The 27,152-nt window shown below is 49.1% G+C and overlaps 1 protein-coding gene across 3 annotated transcripts; it reads right to left on the bottom strand.

Annotated features, from left to right (window-relative positions):
• Nucleotides 1-236: 236 nt before the first annotated feature.
• On the bottom strand, nt 237-27,152 carry SUPT6H (SPT6 homolog, histone chaperone and transcription elongation factor). Of its 3 annotated transcripts, XM_059865592.1 has the most exons (38): nt 26,911-27,126; nt 25,677-25,743; nt 21,774-21,905; nt 21,171-21,323; nt 20,939-21,009; nt 20,229-20,424; nt 19,458-19,542; nt 18,790-19,063; nt 17,573-17,674; nt 17,214-17,327; nt 16,640-16,729; nt 16,062-16,204; nt 15,288-15,439; nt 14,726-14,824; nt 14,437-14,566; nt 14,185-14,335; nt 13,644-13,798; nt 12,966-13,161; nt 12,622-12,761; nt 12,426-12,543; nt 12,266-12,342; nt 12,002-12,137; nt 11,475-11,612; nt 11,001-11,168; nt 10,190-10,317; nt 9,011-9,218; nt 8,429-8,576; nt 8,042-8,184; nt 7,160-7,300; nt 5,882-6,077; nt 5,506-5,744; nt 5,160-5,273; nt 4,923-5,047; nt 4,339-4,451; nt 3,885-3,962; nt 3,631-3,797; nt 2,269-2,444; nt 237-2,116 (listed from the first exon to the last, which is right to left on the bottom strand). In XM_059865592.1, the coding sequence occupies exons 3-38, from the start codon at nt 21,880-21,882 to the stop codon at nt 1,930-1,932; spliced, it is 5,160 nt and encodes a 1,719-aa protein (XP_059721575.1). In that variant the 5' UTR covers nt 21,883-21,905; nt 25,677-25,743; nt 26,911-27,126; the 3' UTR covers nt 237-1,929. The 3 variants fall into 3 exon arrangements, with proteins under 3 accessions (XP_059721575.1, XP_059721576.1, XP_059721574.1); XM_059865593.1 differs by lacking the exon at nt 25,677-25,743 and having other exon boundaries at nt 27,064-27,152; XM_059865591.1 differs by lacking the exon at nt 25,677-25,743.

Raw genomic sequence — 27,152 nt, 5'->3', positions numbered from 1 at the left:
ACCAGCACCAAATACCAGCCTTGGAAAAAGCTGGAGTGCCAGGAGCCAAGCAGACAGCAAAGCCCATGCTGAGGAGCGTGCAGTGCAATCCCAAATCCCTGAAATAAGCGGATCACACGAGGCCAGGGGGGAATACCAAGGGTGGAGGAAGGCGTTGCTTCCTCTCTGCCTGCAAAGCCCCTGAGGCAGCCACAGCATCCCGGCAGGAAGCACGGACAGGGGGCACACGGACCAGCTTCCCAAAAGTAGAACTTTTATTGACAGCAAGGGAAAACTAAAAACAAAGACAGCCAGCAAGGAGGCAACAACACACAACTAGCCTCCTCTTTCAGGTCCAACCAGTAAGGAGCTGCTCCCCGTCCAATTCCTATCGTACAGTCCCATGAAATAAGAAAATAGCGCCAGGTTCAGCCACCTGTGACCTCGGAGCTGTGGGCCCCAGCCCACGGGTCTCCCCACTGGCCTGGGTGGCTTTGGGAGGAACAGGACCCTGCCAGCCCCTCAGCACTGCAGAGGGGATGGCATTGAAGCCAGGACCTGCATTTCTCTGTGCAAAGAGCTTTGCTTTGTCTCCCGGGTCGCTGCCATTCTTCAGGAGCATTTACATGCAAAGAAGAGCTTTGTTTCCTAAGATCTGCTGTTCCTGCTCATTTCCTATCAAAGGAGGCTGACCAGGAGCACTAGGAAGGAACAAAGACTCTGCTTCCATAGAAAATCCCTACTAACAAAGCAGGAGAGGGGAGAGTGTGTGCAGCAGGAACTTTCCCTCTCAGAAATGTCTCTCCCATGTGGGCAATCCCACACTGGGCTGCTTCTTTATCCACTTCATCCCTCTCCCGGTGTCTCTCCCTGTCCCACAGCCACAGGGAGGTGCCCCCGATGTCTCCACGTGGTGCATCCATAACAAAACCTTATTTGTTAACAACAGAAATCAGCTTCTCTGCGAAACTTGTAGCACACAGAGGGCAACACCAAGCAACAAAGGAAGAAGGAGCAACGACTTCCACCAAGCAACTCTGCTCTGAGCAAATCCTAAGGGAAGGGCAGGGTGCAGGCAGAAAACCTCTGAGCTAGCATTCAGTAAAAACTCTATTTATTCAGCCCTCTTGGTTACAGCTGGGCAGGGGAAGAGGGTACAGAGGAGGAGGCCATGCACTCCGGGCTGCTCCGTGCTGCTCTATCCCACGGGTCTGTCTGGGGGAGCTGCCGCAGGCTGGCGCTTTATTTCGCAGTCTGATTAAAAAAAAAATAATCAAAACTAAATAAATACTGTTTCAAAAGAAGCCAGAGGAGAGAGCAAGCCTTTGGTACAACAGCTGCATCTCCAGCAAGACCCCGAGCTGCTGCGCTGGACCCCTCCAGACACAGCTGGGGTTGGCACAGGCTCTGCTGAGCCTGTCACGCATGAAAACATGGAGCAAACAACAACAGGAACTCTGTGAGAACTCTGGTTCGTTTGTCACAACCCCCACGACTTTGCTCTGTGGTCTCGGGACGAGGGGAGGTGACAGTCAGGGTTTGGGAGAATCCAAAGGAAACGGGCTCACTCCAGGGCAATGCACTTTCAGCTCCATTTGCTTCCCAGTCTTTGGGGTGAAAGCAGAGTGCTGTGCATGTACAAGGACAGAGTCCTCTGACCTCACGTTTGCTTTGCTAAGTCCCCAAGGTGCCTCAAAACCGGAGCCCAGAACGCAGAGGCCGATGCAGTGTTCCTTTCTATGATATATTTTTCTTATATATAGTATATATTTTTAAACCAGCCCTGCCAAGTCTATTCTCTCGCTCAGGTGTACATCACCAAGAGTCATTTCCCACCATGCCACGACGTATAAAACAGGAGTTAGGTGTCTAAGGGAAGTCGCTTCCTATTGCTCCCTCTCCTTCCCCCTTCCTCGGAGAGAAGAGAGTGGAGGTGTCGGGTGTCAGGTCCTATCGATCCATCTCATCCAGGAGAGGCGTGGCGTCCCCGGCGATGGACATGGGCGTGCTCTCGATCATGGGGCTGGGAGAGGGGCGAGGGGTCAACCTCTGCTTCTGTTTCCTCCGCTCAGCCTCCTTCTCCTGCAGCCACTGCTCGGCCATCTTGCCCCAGTCGATGGCAGCGTGGCTGTTGGTCCTGCAAGGACACGGGGACAACGTGAGATGTGACAAGTAAACTTCCCTGCCCTCCCCTCCCCATGGGGGAAATAACCCCACAGTGCTGCTTCCACAAAAACCAAGAAAAGCAATGGAGACAGGACAGGAATAGGAGCACTCAGAGCTACTCACTTTGGCTGCTGCCTCTGCCTGGAGCTGGACGAGGGCTGTGACTGGGAGGACTGGGGTGTGGTGTTGGCCTGCAGCTGGTACTGGGGTGTGGTGATGGGCTGGCTGGGAGTAGTGTAGGAGTAGCTGGGGGTCATCAGAGGAGTGGCCACTGGCTGCTGTGCTGGAGTTGTGAAGACCTGTGGAGAGCAGAGGCTGTCAGGGGACAGAGGGTGGACCCTGCCAAGCTGGGGGGGTTCTGCACTGCCCTGCTCACCCAGGAGGGTGCCCACCCCTCACTTTGCATGCCCCCAGCCTGGCTGAGCACAGCACATTTGCTCCCCTGAGAGCTGGGCCAGCACAGCCTGCCCTCCTCGCTCAGCCCAAGGGGAGATGCTGGAGCCAAGCAAAGGCAAGGGGCACCAGAGACACTTGGGGCAAGCCAGCAGCAATGACATCCTGCAGCAGGCACGAAGAACAGATAAATTCTTCCCCTGCAGGCTGCAGAGAAGGTGCAGCAGCTCCCAGGATGGCTCCCTCCCACAACCCAAGCCAGCTGGCTTCTTGTCCCATAAAGAGCTTAGTGTCTTTGCCTCCCGGTGTTCACCTCCCCTTTTTTTTTTTGAGATGTCTTGATGATTAATAAATCAGGTTATCCACAGTCCCTGCCCATCCTCAGCTCAGCATTTACTGTGCCAAACTTCCTGAAAGCCTCCCAAGGTGCTCTAAAGGAGGATCACTCCTCCCTGCAAGCCTTGTCTTGCAGCATCTCTTCTTAGGGTGCAACAGCTGGGTGTGTTTCTTGCACGCAGGCTCCTCAGTCCTTCCACAGCTGGAATTTGCCTTGGTGCCAGCTGGGAGCTTGCAGAGTGGGCTGGGAGCAGGCACACATCAAGAAAGGCTTCACCATGAGCCAAAACCGTCCAATTCCATCTTACACCCTGCAAAGCCCCTGGGTGTTGGGTCAGGCTGAGGTGTTCCCCGCCGGTGCAGCTCAGAGATTAGTGCTGAGCTGAAAAGCCCTGCAAGCTCAGCGCATACCTTCCCAGCTAATCTCCTCCACTGGCAGCTCACGCTGCCAATTCAGGGGCACAATCAGAAGGCTGTGTGCCCTCACTGCTGGATCCCCCCTCTCCACCCTGCCACATTCCTTGGGGGCCAGACCAGTTTGCTCCTTGCTCCAACTCCCCCCGGAGCAGGGCTGTGTTACGTGCCTCATTTCTCCAGTCACGGGAGGCAAAAGGAAACCTGATTCAAGAATCCAGCCTGTGCAGCACCATGGGGACAAAACCAGGACTGGGGGACCCCAGGCTGTGAGGGATTCCTTAGGTTCCCAGTGGTTTCTAGCAGCAAGGAGAAGCCAGCAGAAATGGAAGTGACACCTACGTGGTAGGCGCTGCTGCCGCCTCCGCTGCCTCCGTAGCCGTACTGGCTGGAGCCCCACTGTGCTGGGGTGGCATTTGGGTTCTGTCCCTGGCCTGTCACAGCAGCAATGGCACTGAACATCTGGGAGGTCATGTTCTGTGGTAGAGCATTCACTGCACGTGTCAGGTCTGAAAGGGAGACACACTGCATTAGGAAAAATGGAGCCTGGAAGAGCAGCTCACATCCCAATCCCAACTGGAATGGCTTGCACTGACCTGCCAGGTTGATGTTAGCTGGAGTAGCATTAATGGAGGCTGGAGTCCTGGTCCGACTGCTGCTGCTGGGGGTAATACCTGAGTAAAATACCAAGAGGTAGATTAATTCTCCTGGAAGAGCAGCCATTGGTCTGAAACTCAGGATTTGAAATTGTTCTGGCATGATGGTTTGCTACGAGGGAATGGTGTGTGCTGGATTGTATGGTGGGGGAGACAAAGGAGAGGAAAGGGACTGGTCCAGACTTTGCTGCACAGCCCACTTGATGAAAGATTAACACTCAGGAGAGCTCCCAGTGGGTTGGTGCATGGAGCCAAACACTTCAAGCATTGCTTCCCACACAGAGAAAGATCCTAGGACACATTTTTGGGACAAGGAAGATGGAACTGTCCTTTAATAAATGTCCCTGATATTGTGTGATAAACAGCTGAGGCACTGAAGTTTTAGGCTGCTCACCTGGAACAGGGTCCTGGTAATGATCCTTAAACCATCGGAAAAGTCCATTCACAGTAGGGAAGACTTGGCCCCGGTAGCGGAATCCCTCTGGTGTCACTGTCACATACTCTATCCTGGGAGAGCAGGGACAGCATGAGACATCACAGGCTGTGTCAGCCACTCACTGACAGGTCACACTCACAACAGGCATGCACTAAAACCACAGGCACTGGCTGTACTGATAATGAACAGATAGACCCACCCAAGGCACTTTATTTTCAAACAATTGCTTCAAACTACCCTACCTTTCCATGAAAAATCTGCTTTTCCATGAAAAACCCATCCTTCCCTGCCTACACTGCCACAACACCCACAGCACAGGGCAGTGCTGCTCGTGGCAGCCAGATGGTTAAGAAACATGGGAGTCTCCTGGGTGAGACTGACTGCTAGAATTGGGTCCTCCACTGTCAGGAGGCCAAATCCTGGCAAAGAGGAGGCGTGATTTACAGGGATTTTGACAGAGCTGGAAGAAAAACTGGCAGCAGTCAGCTGAGGTTTGGTACTGGCAGTACTCAGTGCAGATGCTGGGCTTGCCTCTCACTCACCTTGGTTTGCCTCGAGGCTGATATCCCAAGAGGAATTTACCAGGTAGGTCTTTACAGGCACTAATAAAGTATGGAATAAATGTTGGCTTCTCTTTCTTGGTCTTTATCAGCAGCTCTTCCAGCTTCTAATTAGAGAGAGAAAGAAGATAAACGCTGCAGGGGAGCCCACATTTTCAGCAGCACACAGAGCCCATGGATATCTTCCTAAGAAGTTACCACATCCTGGGATTGTCTCACCTTCTTGTCTCCACCATTGCAGTCCTGATAGTATTTGTGGTTCAACAGGTCTCTGGCAAAAGAAGCCATTGGCTGGACATATCGAGCAACAATTTCATCCAGGTCTTCAAATTCCTTTGAACAAACACATTTAAAGAGGCATTTAGGCTGTATTTGGTCATACACTCTGCACAGAAAGGCTTGAGGAAAAAAAAAAGAGAGAGACAAGTATTGTCTGAGGATTCAGAGAATGTACTGGAAGAGTGTGAAAAGATAAGAGTGTGAAAGCAGCTACAAGGACAGAAGGGCAGTGTCAACTTGTAAAATAAATCGTTCCCTTTCCCAGGCATGTTCTGCAGGGCTTTACCTCTGTGTTAATCCAGAGCATGGAGCCCAGGCTGAAGGCATTCTCCTTGCCCTCCTCCCGGACATCCACGTGCTGGTAAATGCCATCGTTGACCTTCCAGGTGACAGTCAGGTGGTTCTCCCCTTTGCTGCTCGGCCGGATTATCACATCCCCTTGGTCCATGGTCTCCATCATCTTCTCTGCTTGCTTGAAGCTGATGTTGTGGAATGATGGGTGAGCAATTACCCTCTTGATGTACGCTGGGGAACAAAGGCAACCTTCAGCCTTCCAAGAGGAACAGCTTTAATGCAACTGTATCTAATTGTGCTGATTGTCCTGACTGATGCAGCCTGGGAAGGCTGGAATTACAAGGGAGAGAGAAATTAAGAGAACTCACTTGTCCTCTGCTGCTTTCTTTTCATGTCTTCTTCCTGTTTGTGATCTGCTGCCTCGGAGTCGAAGTCGTAGTAGGTGTCTTTGGGCAGCTTCCACTCATTGTTCTTGTCCATCAGGTCTGAGGTCCTGCAGGTCAGGTCTGCACTGAACTTCTCAATGTCAATCTTCATGATGCGGCAGTGGACGGTCATTCCCACCTGCAGAGGAGGAGCAGGCCAAGGTGAGCAGCAGTTTGGCTGACACACCAGAATCCCTGTGCTACAGAACAATCCATGTGGGATCCTGCTGACACTGAGGAGGTACAAATCACCTCAGCTACTTCCGACTGATACAACCTTTAAAAGTGATCTTTCTACACAAACTGGAAGTCAACTGACCCCACAAATTACCAGAATCAAAAGAGATTAAGGGAAAAAGAGATTAAGGGCAGTTCTCCAGACATCTATTACCTATTACCCACACCACACAGAAAACTGCATGTCTGGAGGGTGAGGACAATCACCTTTTCTATTTCAAATATCTTTCACAATGGGAGCAGCAAAACTGGCCTTCAAGATGTGCAAGAAAGCAGTTAAGTGTGTTCAGAAGCAGACACCCAAAGGACTGCTCTAATAAAATGTGAGGCAGAAAATCCACCACCCCCAAACTGCAAAGTCTTAGCTCAGTTAACCATGATGAAGTTAATTAACAACTCTTTAAAGAAATGCTGAGACCTCTGAGCTTACAGACTATCCATCACCTGCATGGCCTGTTGGGGACCCCAAAAGACAGCAAAGATGTTCAACCACTATTTTATTATGTGATAAAAAGGGGTTATTCCATTTCTTTAAGAACTCTGTCCTGAGTAGGAGACCAGTAACTCTGATGACCTCCACAAATTAACGGAGAAGGAAGAAAAAGCTATAAGAGGGAAAATGACCCTTGCCTGAGCAAAAGCAGTTCTGTGAACTCTTTAGAAAGCCAGAAACAAAGAGCAGCTCTGCATTAGAATGCCTTCTGGTCTCCTAAACCCAGACTCCAGCCAGACAACAATAAATCCTCCTGCAGCACAACGTGTTAACTGATTAACAGGGTCCCACCAGCTGCCAAGGGAGATTTGCACTGTGGGACAAGGACACTAACCAGAACCTGAACTTCCTGCTGATTTAAGTCCTGGAATGAAAATAAGGTTGGAAAAGTCATTTAAGAACAGTGTTATTAACCAAACTCTGAGTCTTTGGTATTGGCTCCAGATTCTTCCAGCTCTTGCTGGGAGTGTGAAAATCCACTGCTTTCATACCTTCACCCTTTCTTCTGGCCTCTTGACCACCTTGTCACTAAGAAATTTTGTTGGGATGAAGCCAGCAACACCATTATCCAGACGTGTCTTCACTCCAATGGCCTGACCTGGGCAGGAACCGCTGTCAAAATGGTTCCAAACCTTGAGCAAGGCAAAAGCAAATAAATCATTCAGCATGGAAACAAAATAGCCCCAGCAGTTCATACTCAAAACAAGTCCAAAAGCTGGGTCAGCAAAGTGGTGCAGCCAGCAGAGACTCGTGGAAGGGCAGGGGACGGAAGACTTCAACAAATGCTACCCAGTAATGCAATCTTCCTCCTCTAGTTCTGCTCAGCTTATGGGACATTGCAACCAGGAAGGTCAGAACATTTTTAGACCCTGAACACCAGCCTGTAGCCAGGGCTGCTCTCTAATGAACATTATAGGGGCTTAAAGTCATGGATTACTCAGGCTGGAATTCGCAGTGTTTAGAAGGGACCTAAAGTACAGCTGCATTAAGCAGCAGGTGGTCCAGACAAGTTCTTAAAATTGAGAAGGTGGCAGAGCCTTCTGTTCTCAGTGTCACAGGCAATTTCTCTACATAAAACACAATCCCAGACCACAAACAAGAAGGCTTTCTGTATCTGCAAAGAACTGGTCAGCTTAGCCCCAGGTCCATTTCACTCTAAAAGCCATAATGCAGCCATAAAAGACCTGTCAAATCTATACTGAAGCAATTAGTCAGAAGTGCAACAGATTTTATTTACAGCCAAAGGCCACATCAGGTTGGGATCCTGGGGCGCTGCAGACACAATCTTGGCTCTGATTCCTTGTCTCCCAAGAACCCTAGACAACATTCCTGCTGATAGTAACCCCCTGAGAAAGGCAGAGAAGCAGCCCCACCTCACTGAGCTCTGGGAAGTTGTCCTGCTGGCAGAAGGGGCACTGCCAAAGGCCAGTTTCATCATTCCGTATCGCCTGGTCGTAGCTCTCTCCCTGAGGACGCCTGTGGGCAATCCCAGTCACATTGCAGATGATCATTTTACCTGTGGGGTGATGGGAGAGGGGAAGGAAAGAATGAAAAACTGCAGAGCTGGGCAGTTCCCTCCATCTAAGGTTGTTAACCATACATGAAGGTGTTAGGAGGTCACCCAAGGACTTGAAAAGCTGCTTCACACTAAACCACAGCACTGTCCCAACATCAGGCTCACTAAGATCCCTTTGACCCACCTTGACACATCCTGTGTCAACTCAGGAGGACAGAAAGCAGGGATGTGAACAGGGATGTACCTATGTAAAATGTCTCTGGAGTTTCTTTGGTCAGCATATTGAAGACCTCCTCTGTGTTGGGAGAACGGTACGGGGTTCTCAGGTCCTTGTATCTGCAGCTTAGCTCAGCTCGAATGTCATACAAAGTGATGTGCTTGTCACCATAGCCCTGTGTGGGATTCAGAGGTTATAAAGGCATGAGCAGCAGGAAGAAGGTCAGTAGGGAATCCAGTGTAAGTTTTGGAAGAACTCAAGCAACTTATGAAGCAGCAAATTTAAGAAAGGGGAATACAGCAGGTACCAACAAATGGTGAAACTCGGTCACAGGATGTTGAGGAGGTCAAAAGGACAAACATATTTAGAAAAAATTTCAGGGAGAAGAGCTTAAATGGTAATTACTGTTCCCTGCCCCAAGTGTACTTTCTGCAAGCATTTACTGCATGCCATTGTCTGACACTGACTGCTCATTGTGGCCATTTATACGTTTTACAACAGCACAGCTAATGCCCAGCTCCCAAAAAGGATAAAGCCATAAAACAAGAAAATCTCAGCTGGGCAGCAGAGCTTCCCCTTGTTTCTCAGCACCAGGAACCCCCAGTGCACCTGTCTTTCCAGTTCTTCAGCAAAGGCATCAAGATCCAGGTCTTTCAGGCGCTCGGGGTTTTCCAGGATCTCCTCCAGAGCTCCTGCAGGATTTGCATCCTCAGCTGACTCATCGTATTCCAGGGCATCCACTGCCATTTTCCTGGCCCATTCATAGGTTTCAGGATGGACCCTAGAGCCATCTAGGACTTCAATGTAGGAATCAGTGCTGAAACAAAACCAATGCTCAGATCAGGCCTCTGAGCTGTTCCTGCAGCTCAATGATCAAGCACATTGTTGAGCAGGACTGCTGCCCTCCATGGAACAAAGTACTCCAAAAATGACACTGAATTATTCATTGCTAAACCAACAGGAGCCAGGGCAAGACCTGGCAAACTCCAGTCTGCAGCTCCAAAGACACAGCCAGGTATTTTGGATGCTGGGTGGATTTGATCCCTGCATACTGCAGCTGCTCTATGAGCACACAGCTCTCTGTAGTTTCTCTCCTCACACATTCAGTGCTGCCAATGAGCTGTTTGGATGGGCTACACTTTGCCCTCAGCAGCTCTGGGATTTGTATCCTGCAAGAACCAAGGGATCTAGCAGGGTTGTATCACTCAGTACAGGGATTCAGCCAGGTGCTCTTTCTCACATTCCCTTTAAAAGGCAAAAAACCCTGGAGAAAGCATGCTTCTAGTCAGAAACAGGGTTACAGCTGTCCTCAAAACACCTCTTGTGCAGTTACCTGTAACTTAATGTCCTATAACTTCCCAGTATTGCTACTGGTTTAAGAGGACACCAAATTGCTGAGTTATTTCTCAAGTTTGAAACTTTAGAAAAATAAAATACTGTTGGATGGACCAGGCAGAAACTAAGCTCAAGTGCCCATGGGTTACTGATGATTCTATGACAACTATTTCAGGGAACAATTGGTTTTAGTTTAGTTCCTCTTGACCACAAAGAGTCCTTCACACCAGAACAAGCCATACAATTAATTTTCTGCAGTTCACACTGCTGCTGTGCAAGTTTATCTGCCCGTAAGAACCAGATTAATAACCAGCAATACCTGAACTTGGCCTAAAGTCAGAGGGGCCACACAGAAACTCTGAGGAACACTGACTCAGGGAAGGTCACTGGATCACCCTGTCACTCACAGTGACCCCATACCCCATAGGACATCAAACACAACCCAATACCCACCTATCACCCAGGGATGCTGTGTCAATTTTGATGAAGCCAGCACAGTTGATGAACACTTTGGGTCCCATGTGACACATCGTAACCAGCTGGGTCCTGTTCTCCAGACGGGTGTTGTTTTGTTTTAAGATCTGCAGAGAGAGGCAAGAATAAAAACCTTGAGAGAGGCAAGAGTATAAACCCTGCTATTCAAACATAAGATTGCCCACAGAGGCTGGGGACTTTCTCTCCCTGGAATTGTTCAAGGCCAGGCTGGATGGGGTTCTGAGTAACCTGCTTTAGTGGAAGATGTCTGTGGCCATGGCCAGGGGTTGGAATTAGATGATCTTTAAGGTCCTTTCCAACCCAAATATTTTTTGTCTGGGGAAAAAAAAGCAGAGGATTCACACAGCACACTGCAGTGTTTAAAGCATCTGACACATGCCCATCACAGCTCTTAAGCTGTTGCTCCATGCCAGTGTCTCAACATTGTGTGAAAGACGATGATTCCACATCATCACAGCTCCAACTCTCAGGAAAAGCTTTGGCTTCTTGCCTCGTGTTTTCTATACTGTGGAGGTGTCTTGACACTCTGACAGCACATCCATTCCTGTGGGTTTGGGACTGGCTGGGATTGATGGATCTGCTGAGCTGTTTGTGTTTCTCAAGGACACGAGTCCACGTGCAGCTTCGGGGCGAGGCACAGCGGGGTAAAAACACACATCAACAGAGCTGCCAGCTGCACCTGGCACACGGGACCCTGACTCACCTCCTGAGCACTCACAGAGTGCTGGTCATGTGCTGCTTTTGCAGGCAGGCCCAGAAGCCTCCTTACCTTCAGCAGGTGAGTGCCTTTGCGTGGTCCCAGGCCACACACGTACTGCAGCAGAGCCTGGCTGTGGGGGTGAGCAATGGCCCTGTTCACATCCACCCCCACCTCGTTCACACGGTTGATGAATTCGCAGTAGAGCGCGTTCAGCAGCTCCTCCTTCACCACGTGCTCCTGGCAGAGAGAAGAGGTGTTAGCCCTGGAAAAGATGGGTCTGTGCAACCCTCTGCCACGAGCCAAACACAACACACTGGCACCCAAGAGCTGTGTTGCACCTCAGCTAACCCTGAGAACAGCCTAAAGGCTTATGAAAAAGAAGCAAAAAAAAAAAAAAAAAGGAATGTGCTCTTAGCCTAACTATGGCACAGAACAGGCAGAACTTGCACAAGTTTAACCTGGAAACCTTTTCTTTGAAAGCAAACCCTCACAGGCTGCTTTCTCTTGCAGAGAAGGATCTTTCTTGCCCAAGGAAAAATTTACCTGCAGAGGGTGGAGTTTCAGGCAGAGAATATCCTCGTCAGAGCTGCAGACCTGGGCAAACTCAATGAGGGGGTCCTGGATGCGGCGAGCGAGGGACACGGCCTGGCGCAGCAGAGGGGGGTAATCCCGGAACTCATTCTGCAACAGGACACAGAACCAGGGAAAACCCCCGTGGTGCTTTCACACTTTGTACCACAAGCTGCAAAGACTCATCAGACAGGGACTGCAGCAAGGAAGCACTTGGTGCTCATGGCAAAGAAAGCTGAGGTCAAAGGCTCCCAGGAGCTCTTATGCAATTAGTAATGGAACAATCACACTAATTTCCAACTACATCAATATCCACTTTGTGCATCTGCTGGTGCTGATCACTTCAGGGAAGCCTAAGATGTTTTGCCTTGATGCAAAGATCAGTACGTGACTGTCCAGATGGATCACATGAGACAGAGGATGATGCAAGGCCAGCACAACAAATGGAGGATGACACAGCACGAATGAGCAACAGACTAAGGGAGTAGCAGAAGGTTCACCTCAGACTTCTTGCTGTTCATGTAGAGGATGGCCAGTTCATTGTCCACCAGCTCCACTCCGATAGAAGACAGCTGCTGCCCTTGGTCCAGCTCATGAACAATTCTCTTTACATCCTCCATCAGCATCTGAGCATCCCTAGGGAGAGACAACCAAGGAGACTAAGGGAAGAGCATAGAGATGGGTCCTGGAAACAGTGAAATGTAGACAGGCACAAGGAAAGGACTGCAAAGAGACTGGCAAGGGGAAGCAGCACAAAGACTGACCTGTTCTCGCCTGCAATTGTCACCACGTGAGGCTTCTTGTTCAGGAGGAATTTTTTCAATGTTTCAATATCCTGGGCCTGGAAAGGAAAGTAGAAAAGCTAGAGGGTTTCTGTTCTGAGCTACCTACATTCATCTCAGTGACAGCTGCACCAAGGCTCACCTTCTTTTCCCTCTCCTCCTCACGCCAGGCATTCCTTCTCTTTGTGAAATGCGGCAGTCGGAGGAAATCTGTCACCTCACCCTCTCCATTAACGAGGGCACAAAACACAGGGTGGTCCCTGTCAAACAGAGATCACTCAGACATGGAGGACTGCTAAACCTAAACAGGCATCCAGACACTATTCTCTCCCTCCTACCTGGCTGATGAAAAGGCAATGCCCAGCACCCGGATCCCCTTCCCTTGGTTTTCATCCATGAAATCATCGTCTTCCTCCACCTGCTGATCTGGCCTGTATGCAGCAACCTTCAGCCAGTTGTACAGTTTGCGGCTGCAAGCCTGGGAGAGCAGAGAAAGGACAAAGAGGAGTGAGAAAATCCACTGCAGAGGCCTGGCATAACCCTCCTCTGGAGGGAAAGTTGAACCAGACTCAATCCCTGCTTCCTCCTCCTCCCCAAGAACTTGTGTATGACGTGTCAGCAGCTATCCCCAGAACACTGCAGGGCTGCCAGTGTTTGTAAGCCCAGCTCTGCCTCATCTCACCTTGAGGACATACTCCTTGGCCTCCACTAAGAGCTTGTTCTTTAATTCTTTGGCCATCTGCACGTAGAGGAACTGGTTGAGGGAGCGCTCGATGGCCATGGTGCGCTGCCGGTTCCACTCCTGCACCTGGTGACTGAACTCGTCCCGGTAATAGAACTGCTTGATTTCCTCAAAGTATGTCTGGTCACTGCCATAACTGCAGCAAAGGAGGAGAGGAGATACAGAAAGGCTCCAGACACCTGCATGGACCCATCACTGGCAGGCTCCTGCACACCTCAGGTTCAGGTAGCGGCTTGGAAAAAGTAGGGAAGAGCCAACCCTCCCATCCAAGACTGCTTTAGCTGCTGAAGTGATGCTTCAGCATCACAAATCACAGCCATACTACACAGTGTGGCCACTCAGATGTGCAGGGAAGGAACTAAGTTGGCTGGGAAACAAACATCATCTGCAAAAATCCCAAGGTTTCAGAGTTTGCTTTCAAGTGAGTAAGACAGATGTCTGCTAAAGTTCTCAACAAGGTGATGAAAAAAGCAAGACCCTGAGAGGCCGCTTGACTTTGAGGTGCAGGAAACTACCAGGCCATGACTTTCAGAAACAATTTGGGTTACAGAGGTGCTCAAAGAGCACTGCCCGAATGAGCTCTGCCAAGTCAGGGATGGCACAGCCGGGGGAACTCACCCCTCCACTCCTTTCATGTCAATGCTGATATCTATGGTGAGCAGTGCCTCATCCTCTGCCAGGCTCATTTTCAGGAACTGGTCATCTCTCAGCTCCTTCACAGGCTTGTTCTTCATGTACTTAAAGGAATAGGCATAGTGGGCTTCATCAATATCCTGGGAAAGAGGAGAGAGTCAGCATGCACACAGGGTATTCATGAAGAAAGATCCTTCTGTATGCCACAGCAGACAATGGTTTTTATTCAATACCCCCTCAGCCCTATGCCTGCCAGTCTGCATTTCCTTCCCCAGCAGGACACAGTGGAATTGCTTCCCAGTCCCAGAGAAACAGAGATTGTTTCAATAATTGAAGGCAACATCTCATCTGGTAAAATGCTGAGACTAAAAATGCAGCACACTGCTGAGCTGGGCTCTGCAACAGCCTAGCTCAGTGCTGCTCTGAGAATTATTCAGAGTTGCCACTGACATGGGAGAATAAGCATTTGTGTGTTATTTAGATCCTTCCCTGAACTGACCCACAGAGTCAGAGCTCCCTTCCTTACCTTCTTCCCCTTTTTGGTTGGTGAAATGTTGATTTTAGCTCGTTCTTGGAAAGTCTGTCTCAGGACCTGTCTGACCAAGGGCTCCCTGGCGATCTGCAAAGCCACCATGTACCGAGCTCCTTCCAGCACTGCTTCTGGGCTTGGGAATTGACTGCAGGCAAAAAGGCAACATGAAGCCTTAGAAGGATGTCCCCAGATCCTCTCACTTGTGTTACACCCACAATAATTCCACAGAGACCCCCCCACACTGACCTACACACATAATCCTTGGCCAGCTCCAGGGGCTCTGCAGGGAACTGCTCTGTCTCGTGACGCTGGTAACTGTCTCGGAGATTCTCTCCAAACTGCTCAGGTGTCAGACCAAATTTCTTAGCCAAGCCATCTGGTAAAAAGAAAAAAATCAAAACACTGATGAAAACACGGGTATTGTAGCTAATAGTGAGCAAAACCACCAGTCTTCCTTCCACAGGTGAGTCACAGCACCCTGCAGAGCATGTGGGCCAGGCCACTGCACGCTCAGCAGGACAGAGCAGAGCCTTACCCAGCCCAGCTGCCTGGCAGATGGTGTACATATCCCTTCGGGAAGCCTGCTTCAGCTCAGGCCCCTTCTGCTCATCATCCTCTGCATCCTCCCCTTCACCTGGAGGAAGGATACATTAGAGAGGCATCCAGACAGCTGGGGCATGTCAGAAGAACAATAAAGAGATTAAACACAACCTACACTGTGCAACAGAGGCCCTAAATCCCACAAAGGCCTCTCAAAGATAACAGTGGCCTTAAAATTATTCAGGGTTAGAAAAACACTATCTTCAGTGTCACTTGCAGTTTTAATAGGAGTATCTCTGGGTTGCACATTAGAACATACATCAAGTTTGCTGATGCCACCCCTGCCTTAATGGGTGGCATTCATATTCCACTGGAAAGCACCTTGTGTGGCAAACCTTAAATATTTTCAAAGGCATCTGAAAAACCTGGAACTAACTTGAGACAGAATGATCAGCAGAGATGCATTGTGCATTTCCCTAAACTTTCTTCCTATTCTTTCAAACCAGGATCCTCAAGCAGCCCACAAGGAGAAAACTATCAAATGTGGGGAGACAAACCTTCCTCTTCTTCACCATCCTCCCGGATACGCTTTTGCTTTTTGCGAGCGGCCTTGGCAGCATTCTGCATCTTGGGGATGTCTCTGCCATAGTACAGCAGGAAGTGATTGTACACGTCCTTCAGCTCGTCCATGGACTGCACGTCCTTCAGCCTGCAGAAAGCCAGCACGTTACACCCTGCCTGCAGCTAGGTCATGCTCAGAACACTAAAGGAACCTGCTCTGACTCAGGTCAGGAAGAGGAGCCCTTGGATTCATCTCCCAAAAGAATTTTAAGTATTTCTCAGTATTGGCTTTGTGGGTGCTCTGCAGTGGCCTGTTATGTGATATTTTCTGAAAAATTTCTTGGCCAGCATTTCTTCTCTTGGGAAGCTAGGAAGCTTCAGCCTCTCTATGTTTTATTCTTCTGGAATGTGATTTGGAGAATTATTTACCCTACATGTGAATTGTTTTTAATTAATGACTAATCACAGCCAGCTATGTCGGACTCTCTGAGTCTGTCACAAGATTTTATTATTCATTCTTGTCTAGCCTTCTGATGTCTCCTTTCTCTTTCTTTAGTATAGTTTTAGTATATCATTTTCTTTTAATATAATATATATCATAAAACAATAAATCAACCTTCTAAGAACTTGAAGTCAATTCTCATCTCTCACCTTGTCATAAGACCCACAACAATTAATAACCACAGTGGCCAGAGTGCCTGTGCTGTTTGGGCAAGTCAATGGACATTTTAAGGAATTTTGGAGTGAATATAGAAGTCCTGGCACCCTACCTCTCCATGTCAGTAGTATCCAGGGCCCTTATTCCATCAGCCAAGGGCTTGTCTGGGTCAGCAGAGATTTGCTCATACTGGTAGGCCTGCATCTTCTCAAACAGTCGTGTCAGGTTCTGCTTGCGGATCTTCAGCTGGGTCCACTGACACAGAAGCAAAAGAATTCCAGTGAAACACCCCACTGTGGTGTGTTACCTGTCTCCTCCCTTCCCAAACAGGGACTTGCAGGATTTTGGAATATTAGTCATCTCAAAATGATCATTAAAATCTTCATCCAAAGCCAAACGTGACATGAGGCAGGCCTCATCTCAAAGATGTATTATAATAACAGAAGAAAACCAAACTTCAGGTTTGGGTCTGATAGCAGAGAAGCAACCTGCACTGCTGGCAGGAAATGTCACTACACACCAGGAACTCAGTAAAGGAGAAGGATTTTTTGCAATCCTATTTTGTCAGATATCCCTTTACCACCATAGGGGTAAAAATCCCAAACATGGCCAAAATAAACTGCTGAAAGTATCAGGCTATGTAGGAGGACAAATGTTGATGGGAGAACCAGAAATGAAAACATTCCTCACCTTCTCATCCCACTGCCAGACCCTCCACAGGTCGTTGATGTGCAGCTCTGGCTCCACATACTCCTTTCTGTAGAAGGCGATGAACGGGACCTGGGTCAGAAATGAGACTCATCAGCCCTGAGCAGGGGACTGGGCTGCTCCTGGCAGCCAGGAGCCCACACAGAGCTCCTGCTCCATGTGGGACAACAAACTAATGAGGCAGCTCTTACTCCACCAAAGAATACATCACATAAGCCAAAAAACTTCTGCAACATCAGGCAACACCTCAGAGAACAGATTGGATGGACCAAGCAAGGCTCAAGAGAAATTCTCACACCTCATTCAGCCTCAATTTGTCCACAATCAGGGAAATACAATGACAGCAGCTCTGTCAAACAGGCCTTAAAAACCTGCATTGCCACAGCTCACATAAAATGAGTTGCAGTTCCCAATGGAGCATCATTCCATCCCAGGAGAGGCAACCAGGAATGGCAACTCAGCCCCTTCTGTGCGCCCTAAATGTTTCCAGCAGCCCTGCTAACCCTGTCAGGAAAAAGGAGACAGACCTTGGTAATGATGAAAAGTTGCAAATTACCTCAAAATGCTGATTTCTCATGAAATTCAGGGCTTCTTTTATCTTCTGGATGGTGCTGGGCCCCTTGCGGCCGAAGCTGCTGGCTTGTCCACGGTCAAGGTAGTCAGAAGTCTCCTGATAAGGAAACACATTGTGTTCACTCTGCTCCTGAGCTGAACCCCTGAAAGAGCAGCCCCAGGTTAAGGCTGAGAAATTGTGGTTCTTTCAACTTTTTTTGTTCCTTTTTGCTCTGTTTCGTGGATGCAAAAATGAAGACACACACATCAAATGACCTGCTCAAAAGGAGAAGTGAAGGTGGGACAGGGCACCACATCCCTATCATCAGAGCCCTGGAACAAGTCCCAGGCACAGTCCTTTACCTGCAAGGAGATGGTGGGAGTTGCAAAGGCATTCCTATAAATCCAGTCAGCTTCTTCCTCCAGCTCATCATCTTCAGCACTCTTCACTGGGATGGATCTCAGCTGGGAAGAGACAACACCATGAGCACAGGCACGTGCAACACCAGGGCTTGCACTGCCATGTTTCCAAGGAGCCTGGAAATTATTGTTTGGAGCTACAGGTTACCTCTGGGGACCCCCACCTATGGGGTGCCAAGGATATCACTTCAATGTCTGCACCTTCTGAGCACACAGGAAACTGCATCAGCTTTACACTAGATAAAGGCAGCTACAATCCTGTCAAAGGCTTGTGGAAAGGCCTGCAATGGTGCAAAGTCTGCTGTGAAAATTAAGTGAGGATATCTCCACTTCCCACCAGACACCCAAATTTTCTGCAGTTACATCCTCTGCTCCAGTCTATCTGTGCCTTGCTACCACTTTTGTTGCTGCAGCCACAGAGTAACAAAAGATAAAGCAGCTCCAAAGCCTCTCTGGGCACTCAGTCTTCTCTTTCAGAGGTGCTGCTCTAATCACTGACACCCATGAAGATGACAATATGTGTGAACAGGTCACCAACAGCCACCATCACAGACAGCATTTCCTTCTGGCACGGGGAAAAAGGGTCCTGTGGAAAACTGGCAGCTTCACACATCCCATTTCACAGAGAAGGCTAATAAACCTCTGCATGGAATTACACTAACATACACTAAAGGGAGATGGATTTTTCAGGTAAAGTCTGAATATAGTGCAAAATAAGGACAAAAATATGAGACACCAGGACTCCTAACAGCACAAACAGCACATTGTACTGAGAGCAGTGTAAGTTTCATCACCTTGACTAAAGTTGGTTACAGCAGTTATGTGTTGGCTGGCGTACAGGCAAGCTAGAAACCTTCCCATGTCTCCTCTGGCACTGCATCTTGCTCTCCATATACCCAGCTCAAGGGATTCCTAACATCCCAAGCCCTGCACTTCAGCAGTGCAACACTGGCACCCAGTGGCCACAGGGAAGCTGTGACTGGAGCTAAACCCAGATTCACACAAGTACAACAGCTCCCACTGATACTTCTGAATGCAGTTTTAGCCTGTACATTTGACAGGTAAGGTTGACAAAGCAGGAAAAAGATATTCCAAAATCCACCCAGCAGCTTGCCAGCCTACAGGTCCAAGCCTGGGAGCCAAAATGCTTTCTGTCTCACCTGGAACCTCTCAGGCATGTCTGTCATGCGGATCTCGTTGTCCTGGTCTGTGAGGTGGCTGCTCTCCAGCTCACTGGGCTCGTACATCTCGAAGATGCTGCGGCGGCTGACGCGTTTCTTGGCCGCCTTCTTGGGCCGCACGCGCGTCTCCCCTTCCGTCTCCTCGTCCTCGTACTCGTACTCCTCCTCCATCTCCTCGTCGTACTCGTTGTACTTCTCAAACTCATCGTAGTCAAAGTCCACGCCGAAGATTTCCTGGGCTTCCTGCAAGGCACTGGAAAGCAAAACCAAACCCCTGTTGTTCAGCCCCACAGCGCACAGAAGAGTTCACAGAACATCTTTACAGCCACAGAGTCTGAGCTTTAGTTTTCCACCCAGGCTAAAAAATCATGGACAAGTACAAACTCTGAGCTTTACTGCAATTATTTCTCTTAAGGGCCTGGTTTTGGTATCCCTTTAAAAAAAATCCAGGGGAAAAAAGAAAAAAGGAAGGAGCCACACATTTCAGAAATCACACACTAAAAGCTCTGTATCTAAATTTACCAGGTTTCTTCTGGGAAAAAGACCAGCAGTACCCAACCACAAGCTGAATCACTCTGCAGTTGAAAGATCCAAATAAGTTGAGCACTATTTTCAAGGCTCCAGGCCAACTTCCAATCAATACTTACGCATCTGTGTATCCTGGAAGCTTCTTTCTCCATTTTGGCTTCTTCAGAGGTTGTCCATCATCATCCACAATGAAGTCATCAATGTCTGGACATTGAGAAACAATTTAGTGGTCAGGGAACTCAGAGATAGAACTGGTACCTCTGACAAAGCTCAGCCAGTGCAACTATGAGCCTCCACCACAGACTTAGGCTGCTGCTGGCTGTCAGATGGCCCAGCTCCCCCCAGCATCTCCTACACCAATCTCACACAGTCCAGGAGCCTGAACCACAGTAACAAGCTGGAACAAACTTCCAGACAAACTTCCAGGGTAAGCCATCTGAGGTGCAGCTCAGTGCACTGAAAATACAGTCAGAAAAGGTCTGGCTGCTTTGGACAGTAGAAAGAATTCTTGAAACTTTTTTGGTAAGGTAGCAGCAGTGAGAGGCTGATGCTGAAGAGAGGTAAGACAGGCATGCACTGTGCTATGGGGTACTAAACATTGCCTTGAGTGCCTTCCTCTGAAGCATTTTCATTTTTGAGGCAGCTTAGGAGAGGTGTCCAAGACCTCAGCACATATAATGTGCTACTGCACTAAGTGGTTCAGACAGACAAACTAAACCTGTCACCCAGAGACCTTTAATTCTAAGGACTGCACTAATCAGAACAGTAAGAGCTTCACCATGACAGGGTCACAGCCTTTTAGATACTTCTAGTTTAGAGAAAGTCTGAACTTTGTTCCTGTGCTTTAATCCTAGAACAAACATTGGATGTAGCTGACCATCCACACTCACCAGATTCATCTTCCTCCTCCTCCTCTTCCTCTTCCTGTGGAGCAACAGGAGCTTCCACAGCTTCTCCTCCTTCCTCGCCTTCACCATCCTGAAAGATTTCCTCAGCAATGGCTTCCTTCTCGTGTTCTTCTTTTCCATAATCTTCTGCTTCATCGTCCTCATCATCAGACATTTTTCGCACACGCCTGAATTTTTGCTGCAAGGACAATTTCTTGTTAGTGCTCACAATTCCTGGCTCAACACTGCACTTCCTCTGCAGGCACCTGGGAGGGAGCAGGATGGAGCACAGGCACACAGGGGAGAGGAGTCACCCCCTTGGGAGCTGTGACACTTGTATGTTGTCACCACCACTGCTGGCCTGGTTGATGTGACTCTAATGTTTTAGAATGAGCTTTAGAGCCCATAACAGCCTGTGCTGACCTTGAGGTTAGCACCACACAGGGATGGAAGATGAGACTGTCCTAAAGAGGTGGAAAGGGAGGAGCACGGCAGACTTTAGGCACCAGAAAAAAGTGTTTTGCAAACTCTGGGAAGCCAGGTCCCAGTCACTTGGGCAGGGATAGATTCTGCTTCCTTCAAGCACTCAGCTATCTCTTTCCAAGAGGGCAGGAGCTGATGTGAGGCACTGTCTGCTCCTGCCAGGCTGGAGCCCACCTCCCCTGTGCTAAAACACACCACACCATTAACAGCAGCATGGGAACACAACTCACTCTTTTGACTTTAACGCCCAAGTTTTCTTCAATGAGGTCAAAGTCATCATCCTCCAGGCGGTCATCAAAAGCTAGAGAAGACAGCAGAGCTAAGTTACACTCCCCCTTTGCTAATCTGGGAATGCACTCAACCAAAAGGGTACAGCTCACCCAGCTCACCCAGACCAGGGCAGAGGTGCTCTCTGCCAGCATTTGCCCGTGCCCTGCTGGTACCAAACATCACAAAACTTACTGCGCTTTCTCTTTTTGTGGCCAACGTCATCCTCGGAGTCCCCAGAGTCGCTGGCTTCCTCCTCCTCTTCCTCATCATCATCATCGTTAATGAATCCTTTCAGGTTCCCCTGCTCATCCTGATCATCGAGGTTCAGCTCCTCCTCTTCCTCATCTGGGATGGAGAGCAGCATGTGTTAGATACTTACTGGTTATCCACTGGGACCCGTGCAAGCAGCATCTTCCTCCACACCATCCACACAGAGTTTTAACTGAACACTTCTACTGACACAGAACCCAGCCAGCTGCTCCTGCCAGATCCCCATTTCTTGTCTCGTGCTCTCTCTGCAGAGGGAACAGGTGGAGGGGTCACACTGGGAGAATTCCTCTGCTTTAACATTTACTATCAAACTGTGCGACTGCAAGTCCCACGAGGGTGAAGCAGCGTGTGCTTATTGCCAATTATAAATACCACTTGGAGCATGTGCAGGAAGGGAAGCACTCAAACAGCTGAGATTATTGACTACAGATGGCCCTGCTGTTATAGCACAGTTATTGCTCCATCTGCAGAGCCACAGAATGCAGAACAGAACAGCAATGAACACAGACAATTCAGCAAACTCACCATCCTCATCTTCCTCTACAAACTTCTTGGTTACTCTGGGTACAACCTCCCCATCCTGATTGTACTCCTCCTCTGACTCCTCTGCTTCACTCTCCACAAAGTCAGACATGGCTGCAACCTCTCACAGAGCAGCTGGGGAAAGAGGACACATCTTTGGCATCAGCTGAGCAATCAGAACACAAGCACTTCCCCCTTCAGGTTTTGGAGAGAAGGCACCTAAAGCAAGAAGGTTTTCAAATTAGCTGCAGAGGCCCTGAATTACCCAGTGTCCACCTTGTCTGGACATCCCTGTCAGCAGAGATTAGGCAGCAGCCAAGAGCTGCCAGCTCCTGCCAAGCCGTGTCTGGGTGAGGAGGGCAGGAGCTGTCACAGCAGCACGGCTGGAACGTGCACACAGCCAGAGCTCCAGCCCATCCACACCCTCCCACACATTGGGACAGCTCCCACTGATGCTGCACGGTGCCAGGCACACAGCCCAGCTAATTAGGATCCTAATATGATTAATGCTCACTCAGTTAACAAAGCCAGGGTGACCCTGACCCTGGAAAGGGCCTCGACTGAGCCAGGCTCTGCAGAGCCCACAGAGCAAACTGGAGAGGGGTCCTGGGCTGGGGCAGGGGGTTGGTGGCTGCCCACAAGCCAGAGCCACAGCCAGGATGTTCCATGCCAGGGGCCTCCATCCAGAGTTGAGGAAGCAACAAGAAAACTACAAAATCAGTGTGTATTTTATATCCAGAACCTTTTGTTTGAGGCTTTTCCCAACTGGGGTTTCTGGACACAACATAAATCAAGCCAGGCACAAAGGAAAGTGTTCGCCAAGTTCTGTCTCTCTAAGCCTTCTACTTCTGGTGGTTACAAACTCATTGATATTTTTGAAATTTTCAAAGGAAGTTTTTTTTTTTTACCTCCTTTTTACATACATCAAAACAACTGAACCTTACAAGAGTCAGCTATGAGGAAAACCAAATGAACTCCTCAAATGTCTGAGAGGATGAAAACATCGGCCCAGGAAGAAGTACAGGCCTTTGGGAAGGAGCAGTACAAAAAGCACTTCAGAGGTGTCAGATCTAAAGCCAAAACCTCCATGTTCAATTACATCTGATGTAATTCAGCAAACACACAAAAACAGCAGAGGAAAAAAAGAAGAGGAAAGAAATCCCTATGGCAGGGAATGATACCTAAACAAACACGCTTTAAAACATTCCCATAATCATTTCCCCACTGCAAACAACCCACTGAAGGAAATCAGTCCCATACAGGATAACCTGATCAAGGCTTTGCCATGACACGTCTCGTGTGCAGGATTTCTTGTTCTGCCCCAAGATCCACACATCTGCTGCACAAACACAGCAACTTGTAGAAAAACAGGGACTTAGTGCTCAGTTAGAGTTAAAAGGTCCAAGGCTGATCTTGGATGATCTTTTAAGTCTTAAAATACGAGCAGCTCCTAAGGAACATGTCATCCATATCTCATTAAAGAAAACCCACAACAAAGATGAGGGGAAGACCTCTGCCAAATTTCAGACACGAGTGGAGAGAGCAGCTCATACTCCTTGGCTGCAGAACATGTGGCTGTGGCCAACTTTTATGCAGGATGCTCCAGACAAGCAGAAACCACAGCAGGCCAAGGCTACTGCTCTGCATCCAGCCAGGATGTGGCTGCTCTGGTTCAGCGTGGGATCCCCATCCTCAAGAGGACACTTCAGAAGTTAAACACTTGGATTTAAGCACCCCTCTCAGAAATATCACCTCAGAGGGCAGCACTGATGCCAGTTAAATGTGTGTTCCTGATGCAAATGGCACTGATGAATCATGTGAGTACACAATACAGAAACAGGCATTATGATTACCAGCCTGTGTATAAATATTCTGCCAACTTCACACTTTCTCACCAATCCTCCTGCTCCAGGTATTCACCAGGGTGTATTAACATACACAAACCTGCAGGCTGAGTGGCTTTTCCTAGAGCATTTCCAAGTCTAATAACCTTGTTTATCTCCTGCCCATGATCAATACACAAACCCAGCTCATCACAGCACCACATCCAGTTTCATCATTCTCTGCCAGTGAAGTGTTTAACTCATGATTCCAACTTTCTTCCTCATCACTTGCTCCAAAATTTCCTGGCAATTTTACTCCATGTCAATTTTAATTTGTCTGGACATGGGGAACAAATAGGACTCAAGAAAACCATCTTAGTTAATGATCCAGCCAAGCAGGTTCCACACGAGCCAACCACCCACAAACCCAGGTGCTTTCAGCTCCAGTGAAATTCACCTCAGGACAGCAGGGGTGTCACTGAGCATGGAAAAGAGATGCAATGTATTAAATCAGATATTGATTAAAGGTGCCTCTCCCACCATCTGTCCCAGGGAGGCCTTAATGTGAAACAACACAAGCCAGGGAAGTGGGCAGAGGTGCAGAGGCAGAACTTGGTGTGGTCACACAGGGAGACCCGAGGAGGGTTTAAAGACTCTGCACCAAGGAGTGTTGGGCCAGCCCAGCTGTCCTGATCAGGAGTGTCTGCACTTTGCTCAGCTCAAGGGCACAGTGGCACTGATCCAGAGTCCACAAGCACGTTTTAACTGGGATTGTTGAGTTTTGGTCAGGGCAGAACCAAGATGGACATTGGCTGCAGACTCTGTGAGGTGAGGCAGGGCCTTTACAACAAGGGCTGCTTTGTGAGAGCCTAAGGATTTCAGAAATCATTCCCACATCCATCTGTCTGCTGACTACTCAGGACATTGGGAATAGAAATGTCCCTCAAGAACTTCACCTGAGCAGGTGTGGGGTGAGAGAAAGCAGAAACATCTGACACTGTCTCAGCTACAGGGATGCCACCTAAGGCAGGAAACCTCAGTTGTGTTCAGAGAATAACCAAGAAGTGTCCTCAGAGCAAGATATATTTATTATTCAGCAATCAACCTCAGGACAGCAGTGTGAATACACAAACCAACAAAGGCAGGCCCTCACCTTGGCTTTGGGAGAGCCTGGGTGCAGCAAAGACAGGCCTTGACTTCTCCCCATCCTTTGTGGAAGAAACTACATCAATCCCACATTAACACTTGTTTTGTGGGGTTTTTTTTTTGGAGGGGAAAGTGCTTGGGCAGGGATGGTTCTAACCTCTGCCACTTCATGATTCAACTCACAATCCATTTATGATCACACAGATCCAGGAGGCCACACTGCCAAAGCCACCACTGAACATCAGCTCGCACTGCCACGTTTCAAAGGGTCAAACTGCAGAGGATTCAGAAAGCTCTGGGAGAATAAGAGAGCTGGGGAGCTCGACTCAAAATGCAGAGCCTAAGTAAGCCAAATCTATTACTTTTGTTAATTAAATGCTCATGAAATTAGTCTTAGCACAGTCCAAGTACATCCACAGGAGTCCAAGACTGACAACAAATGTCTGACTGGGAAAAACTCAAATGAACTGCAAAGATACCCCCCAAAGCTCTCAGTGATTTCTCAGTTAAATCAATATCAGTATCATTAAAAGAAAAAAAAAAATCTTCAGGCTATGTCCCACCACAGAACTCAGACAAAACCATTTTGGCATCTTTTGATTTGAAGCTTATAAACCTAACAGAAACAGTCCTGTGAAGCACTGCAAGGCACTCCCACCATGAGAAACCACCCTCACCTCAATGCTGAGCTCTTTTTCACAGGCATTTCTTGGTATCCACATGGACTTCTGACAGCCACTGGGGCCTGCCAGCCCTGACATCAGCAATATATCATCTTATATTTAGCTTTTACAGCTGTTTCACAGATTTCTGAAGTCTGCATCTGAACCTGACACTCCCACCCTGCTCAGTGGGAGGAACACAGGGGGAAGTGATGACTGGGGACCAATGATGGGGAAAGTCCAGGCAGCCACCACAGCTCAGGAACTTCCCATACCTGCTTTGTTGGTTTTAATGCTGCTGCTGGTCCCACGGCCCCCGATGCTATCAGGTGGCAGCACGTCCTGTGGCAGGGTGACACATTTAATAGCACGTTGTGTGAAAAAACACTTCCGCCTGTTTATTTTAGCCCTGCTGCATCATAATTTCCGGCCAGAAACAGAAAACTGATGCTCCCTCCTCGCTTTCTCTGACCTGCCCATGACTTCATGCACCTGGATCATATCTTCTGTCAGCAAGCTTCTCCCCTAAGGTGAAGACACAAAGGCTTTGCTTGCCCAAAAACCTGCTCTGCTCCTGCCCCTGCGTTTTGCAGCGCTCCCTTTTTGGGATGGTCTAACCAGAATGGCCAGGACAGAAACTGCCAACCATTTACTCAGCAGCATAACAATGTTTTCTATTTCATTATCTCCTCCTTTAAAGTAATTTCAAAATATCCTTCTTAGGCTACAATGGGGTGTTGAAGTCGTTTTAAAAGAAACAATTGTTGAGACACCTACTGCTCTTCCCTGAATAAGAAGAGCTGATGTAGAGCAATTTTGTGGTGTTTGTTACCTTCCTTACACCTTCTGCCATATCTCATTTACCATACTAGCACTCCCACCCGGCGTTATCAGGTCCCTGCAACCTCACCATTTACTTATCCTAAATAATTTAGGAGTAACCTTCCTTCTCCACATCATTGTATTCAGGGAAAACAAACAAACAAACAAACAACAGAAATTACTATGAAACTCCACAATAACCTCACTCCATTATGAGCACCAATCAAAGGTTTGACACCTTTCAGTCATTTATTAAACACAAAAGGGTTTTCCCAGGCCCTCGGTTTTTCAGGGAGCACCTCGCCACAAGTTTGGAAAGCCTAATGCGGTGGTCTGGGAATCACACCTGCGGAGCAGAGATCCGGGAATCACACCCACAGCCTAGGGAGAACCAGGACCACCAGCGTGGTGAGAAATGAAGGTCAGGCCCTTTTCCCCACTCCAAGAAAAGCATCCCGATGCTCCCCACGCCATCGCCTCACACCCACAGCTCTCCCCAGCCGACCCCGCAGCCCCGGCCCCGCTGCAGCACGGCTGCGGCACCTCCCGGCCCCGGGGGAGCCACCCCGGCCCCGGCCACCGCCTGGCCTTCCCCGGGCCCTGCCCGCCGCCGCCCCGGGGGGCTCCTGCTGCCGCCAGCCCCACCCACGGCCACCACCGGGGCCCGCGGCGCAGCCCGACACCAACCTCGGGCACGTCCCTGCCGCCTTCACCGGGGCTCGGAGCCGCCGCGGCGCCGGGTCGGGGGTGACGCCCAGGCCGGGACAAACGCGAGTTCGCCCTTTCCCCGGTAAGGGACCCCGGTTCACCGCCGCCCTGACGGGCCCGGCAAGGCCTTACCCGAGGGGCCGAGGGAAAATGGAGGCGGTGGCGGCGGCGGCGAACGCGGGGGGCGGAGCGGGCGAGCCGCGACCTCCCGGCGGGCGGAG

This window comes from Haemorhous mexicanus, chromosome 22 (assembly GCF_027477595.1).
Source record: "Haemorhous mexicanus isolate bHaeMex1 chromosome 22, bHaeMex1.pri, whole genome shotgun sequence".
In the NCBI taxonomy this organism is placed as follows: Eukaryota; Metazoa; Chordata; class Aves; order Passeriformes; family Fringillidae; genus Haemorhous; species Haemorhous mexicanus.
This window is presented reverse-complemented; position numbering and strand designations above follow the sequence as displayed.

What these genes read in the sequence shown, in the direction of transcription:
- SUPT6H (XM_059865593.1), bottom strand. Translation starts at nt 21,882, where the DNA reads ATGTCTGACTTTGTGGAGAGTGAAGCAGAGGAGTCAGAGGAGGAGTAC. An exon ending in TGGGCGTTAAAGTCAAAAGA is followed by an intron (nt 20,425 to 20,938) that starts GTGAGTTGTGTT and finishes TTGTCCTTGCAG; the next exon opens with CAAAAATTCAGGCGTGTGCG. An exon ending in CAGCCTCGAGGCAAACCAAG is followed by an intron (nt 4,452 to 4,922) that starts GTGAGTGAGAGG and finishes CTGCTCTCCCAG; the next exon opens with GATAGAGTATGTGACAGTGA.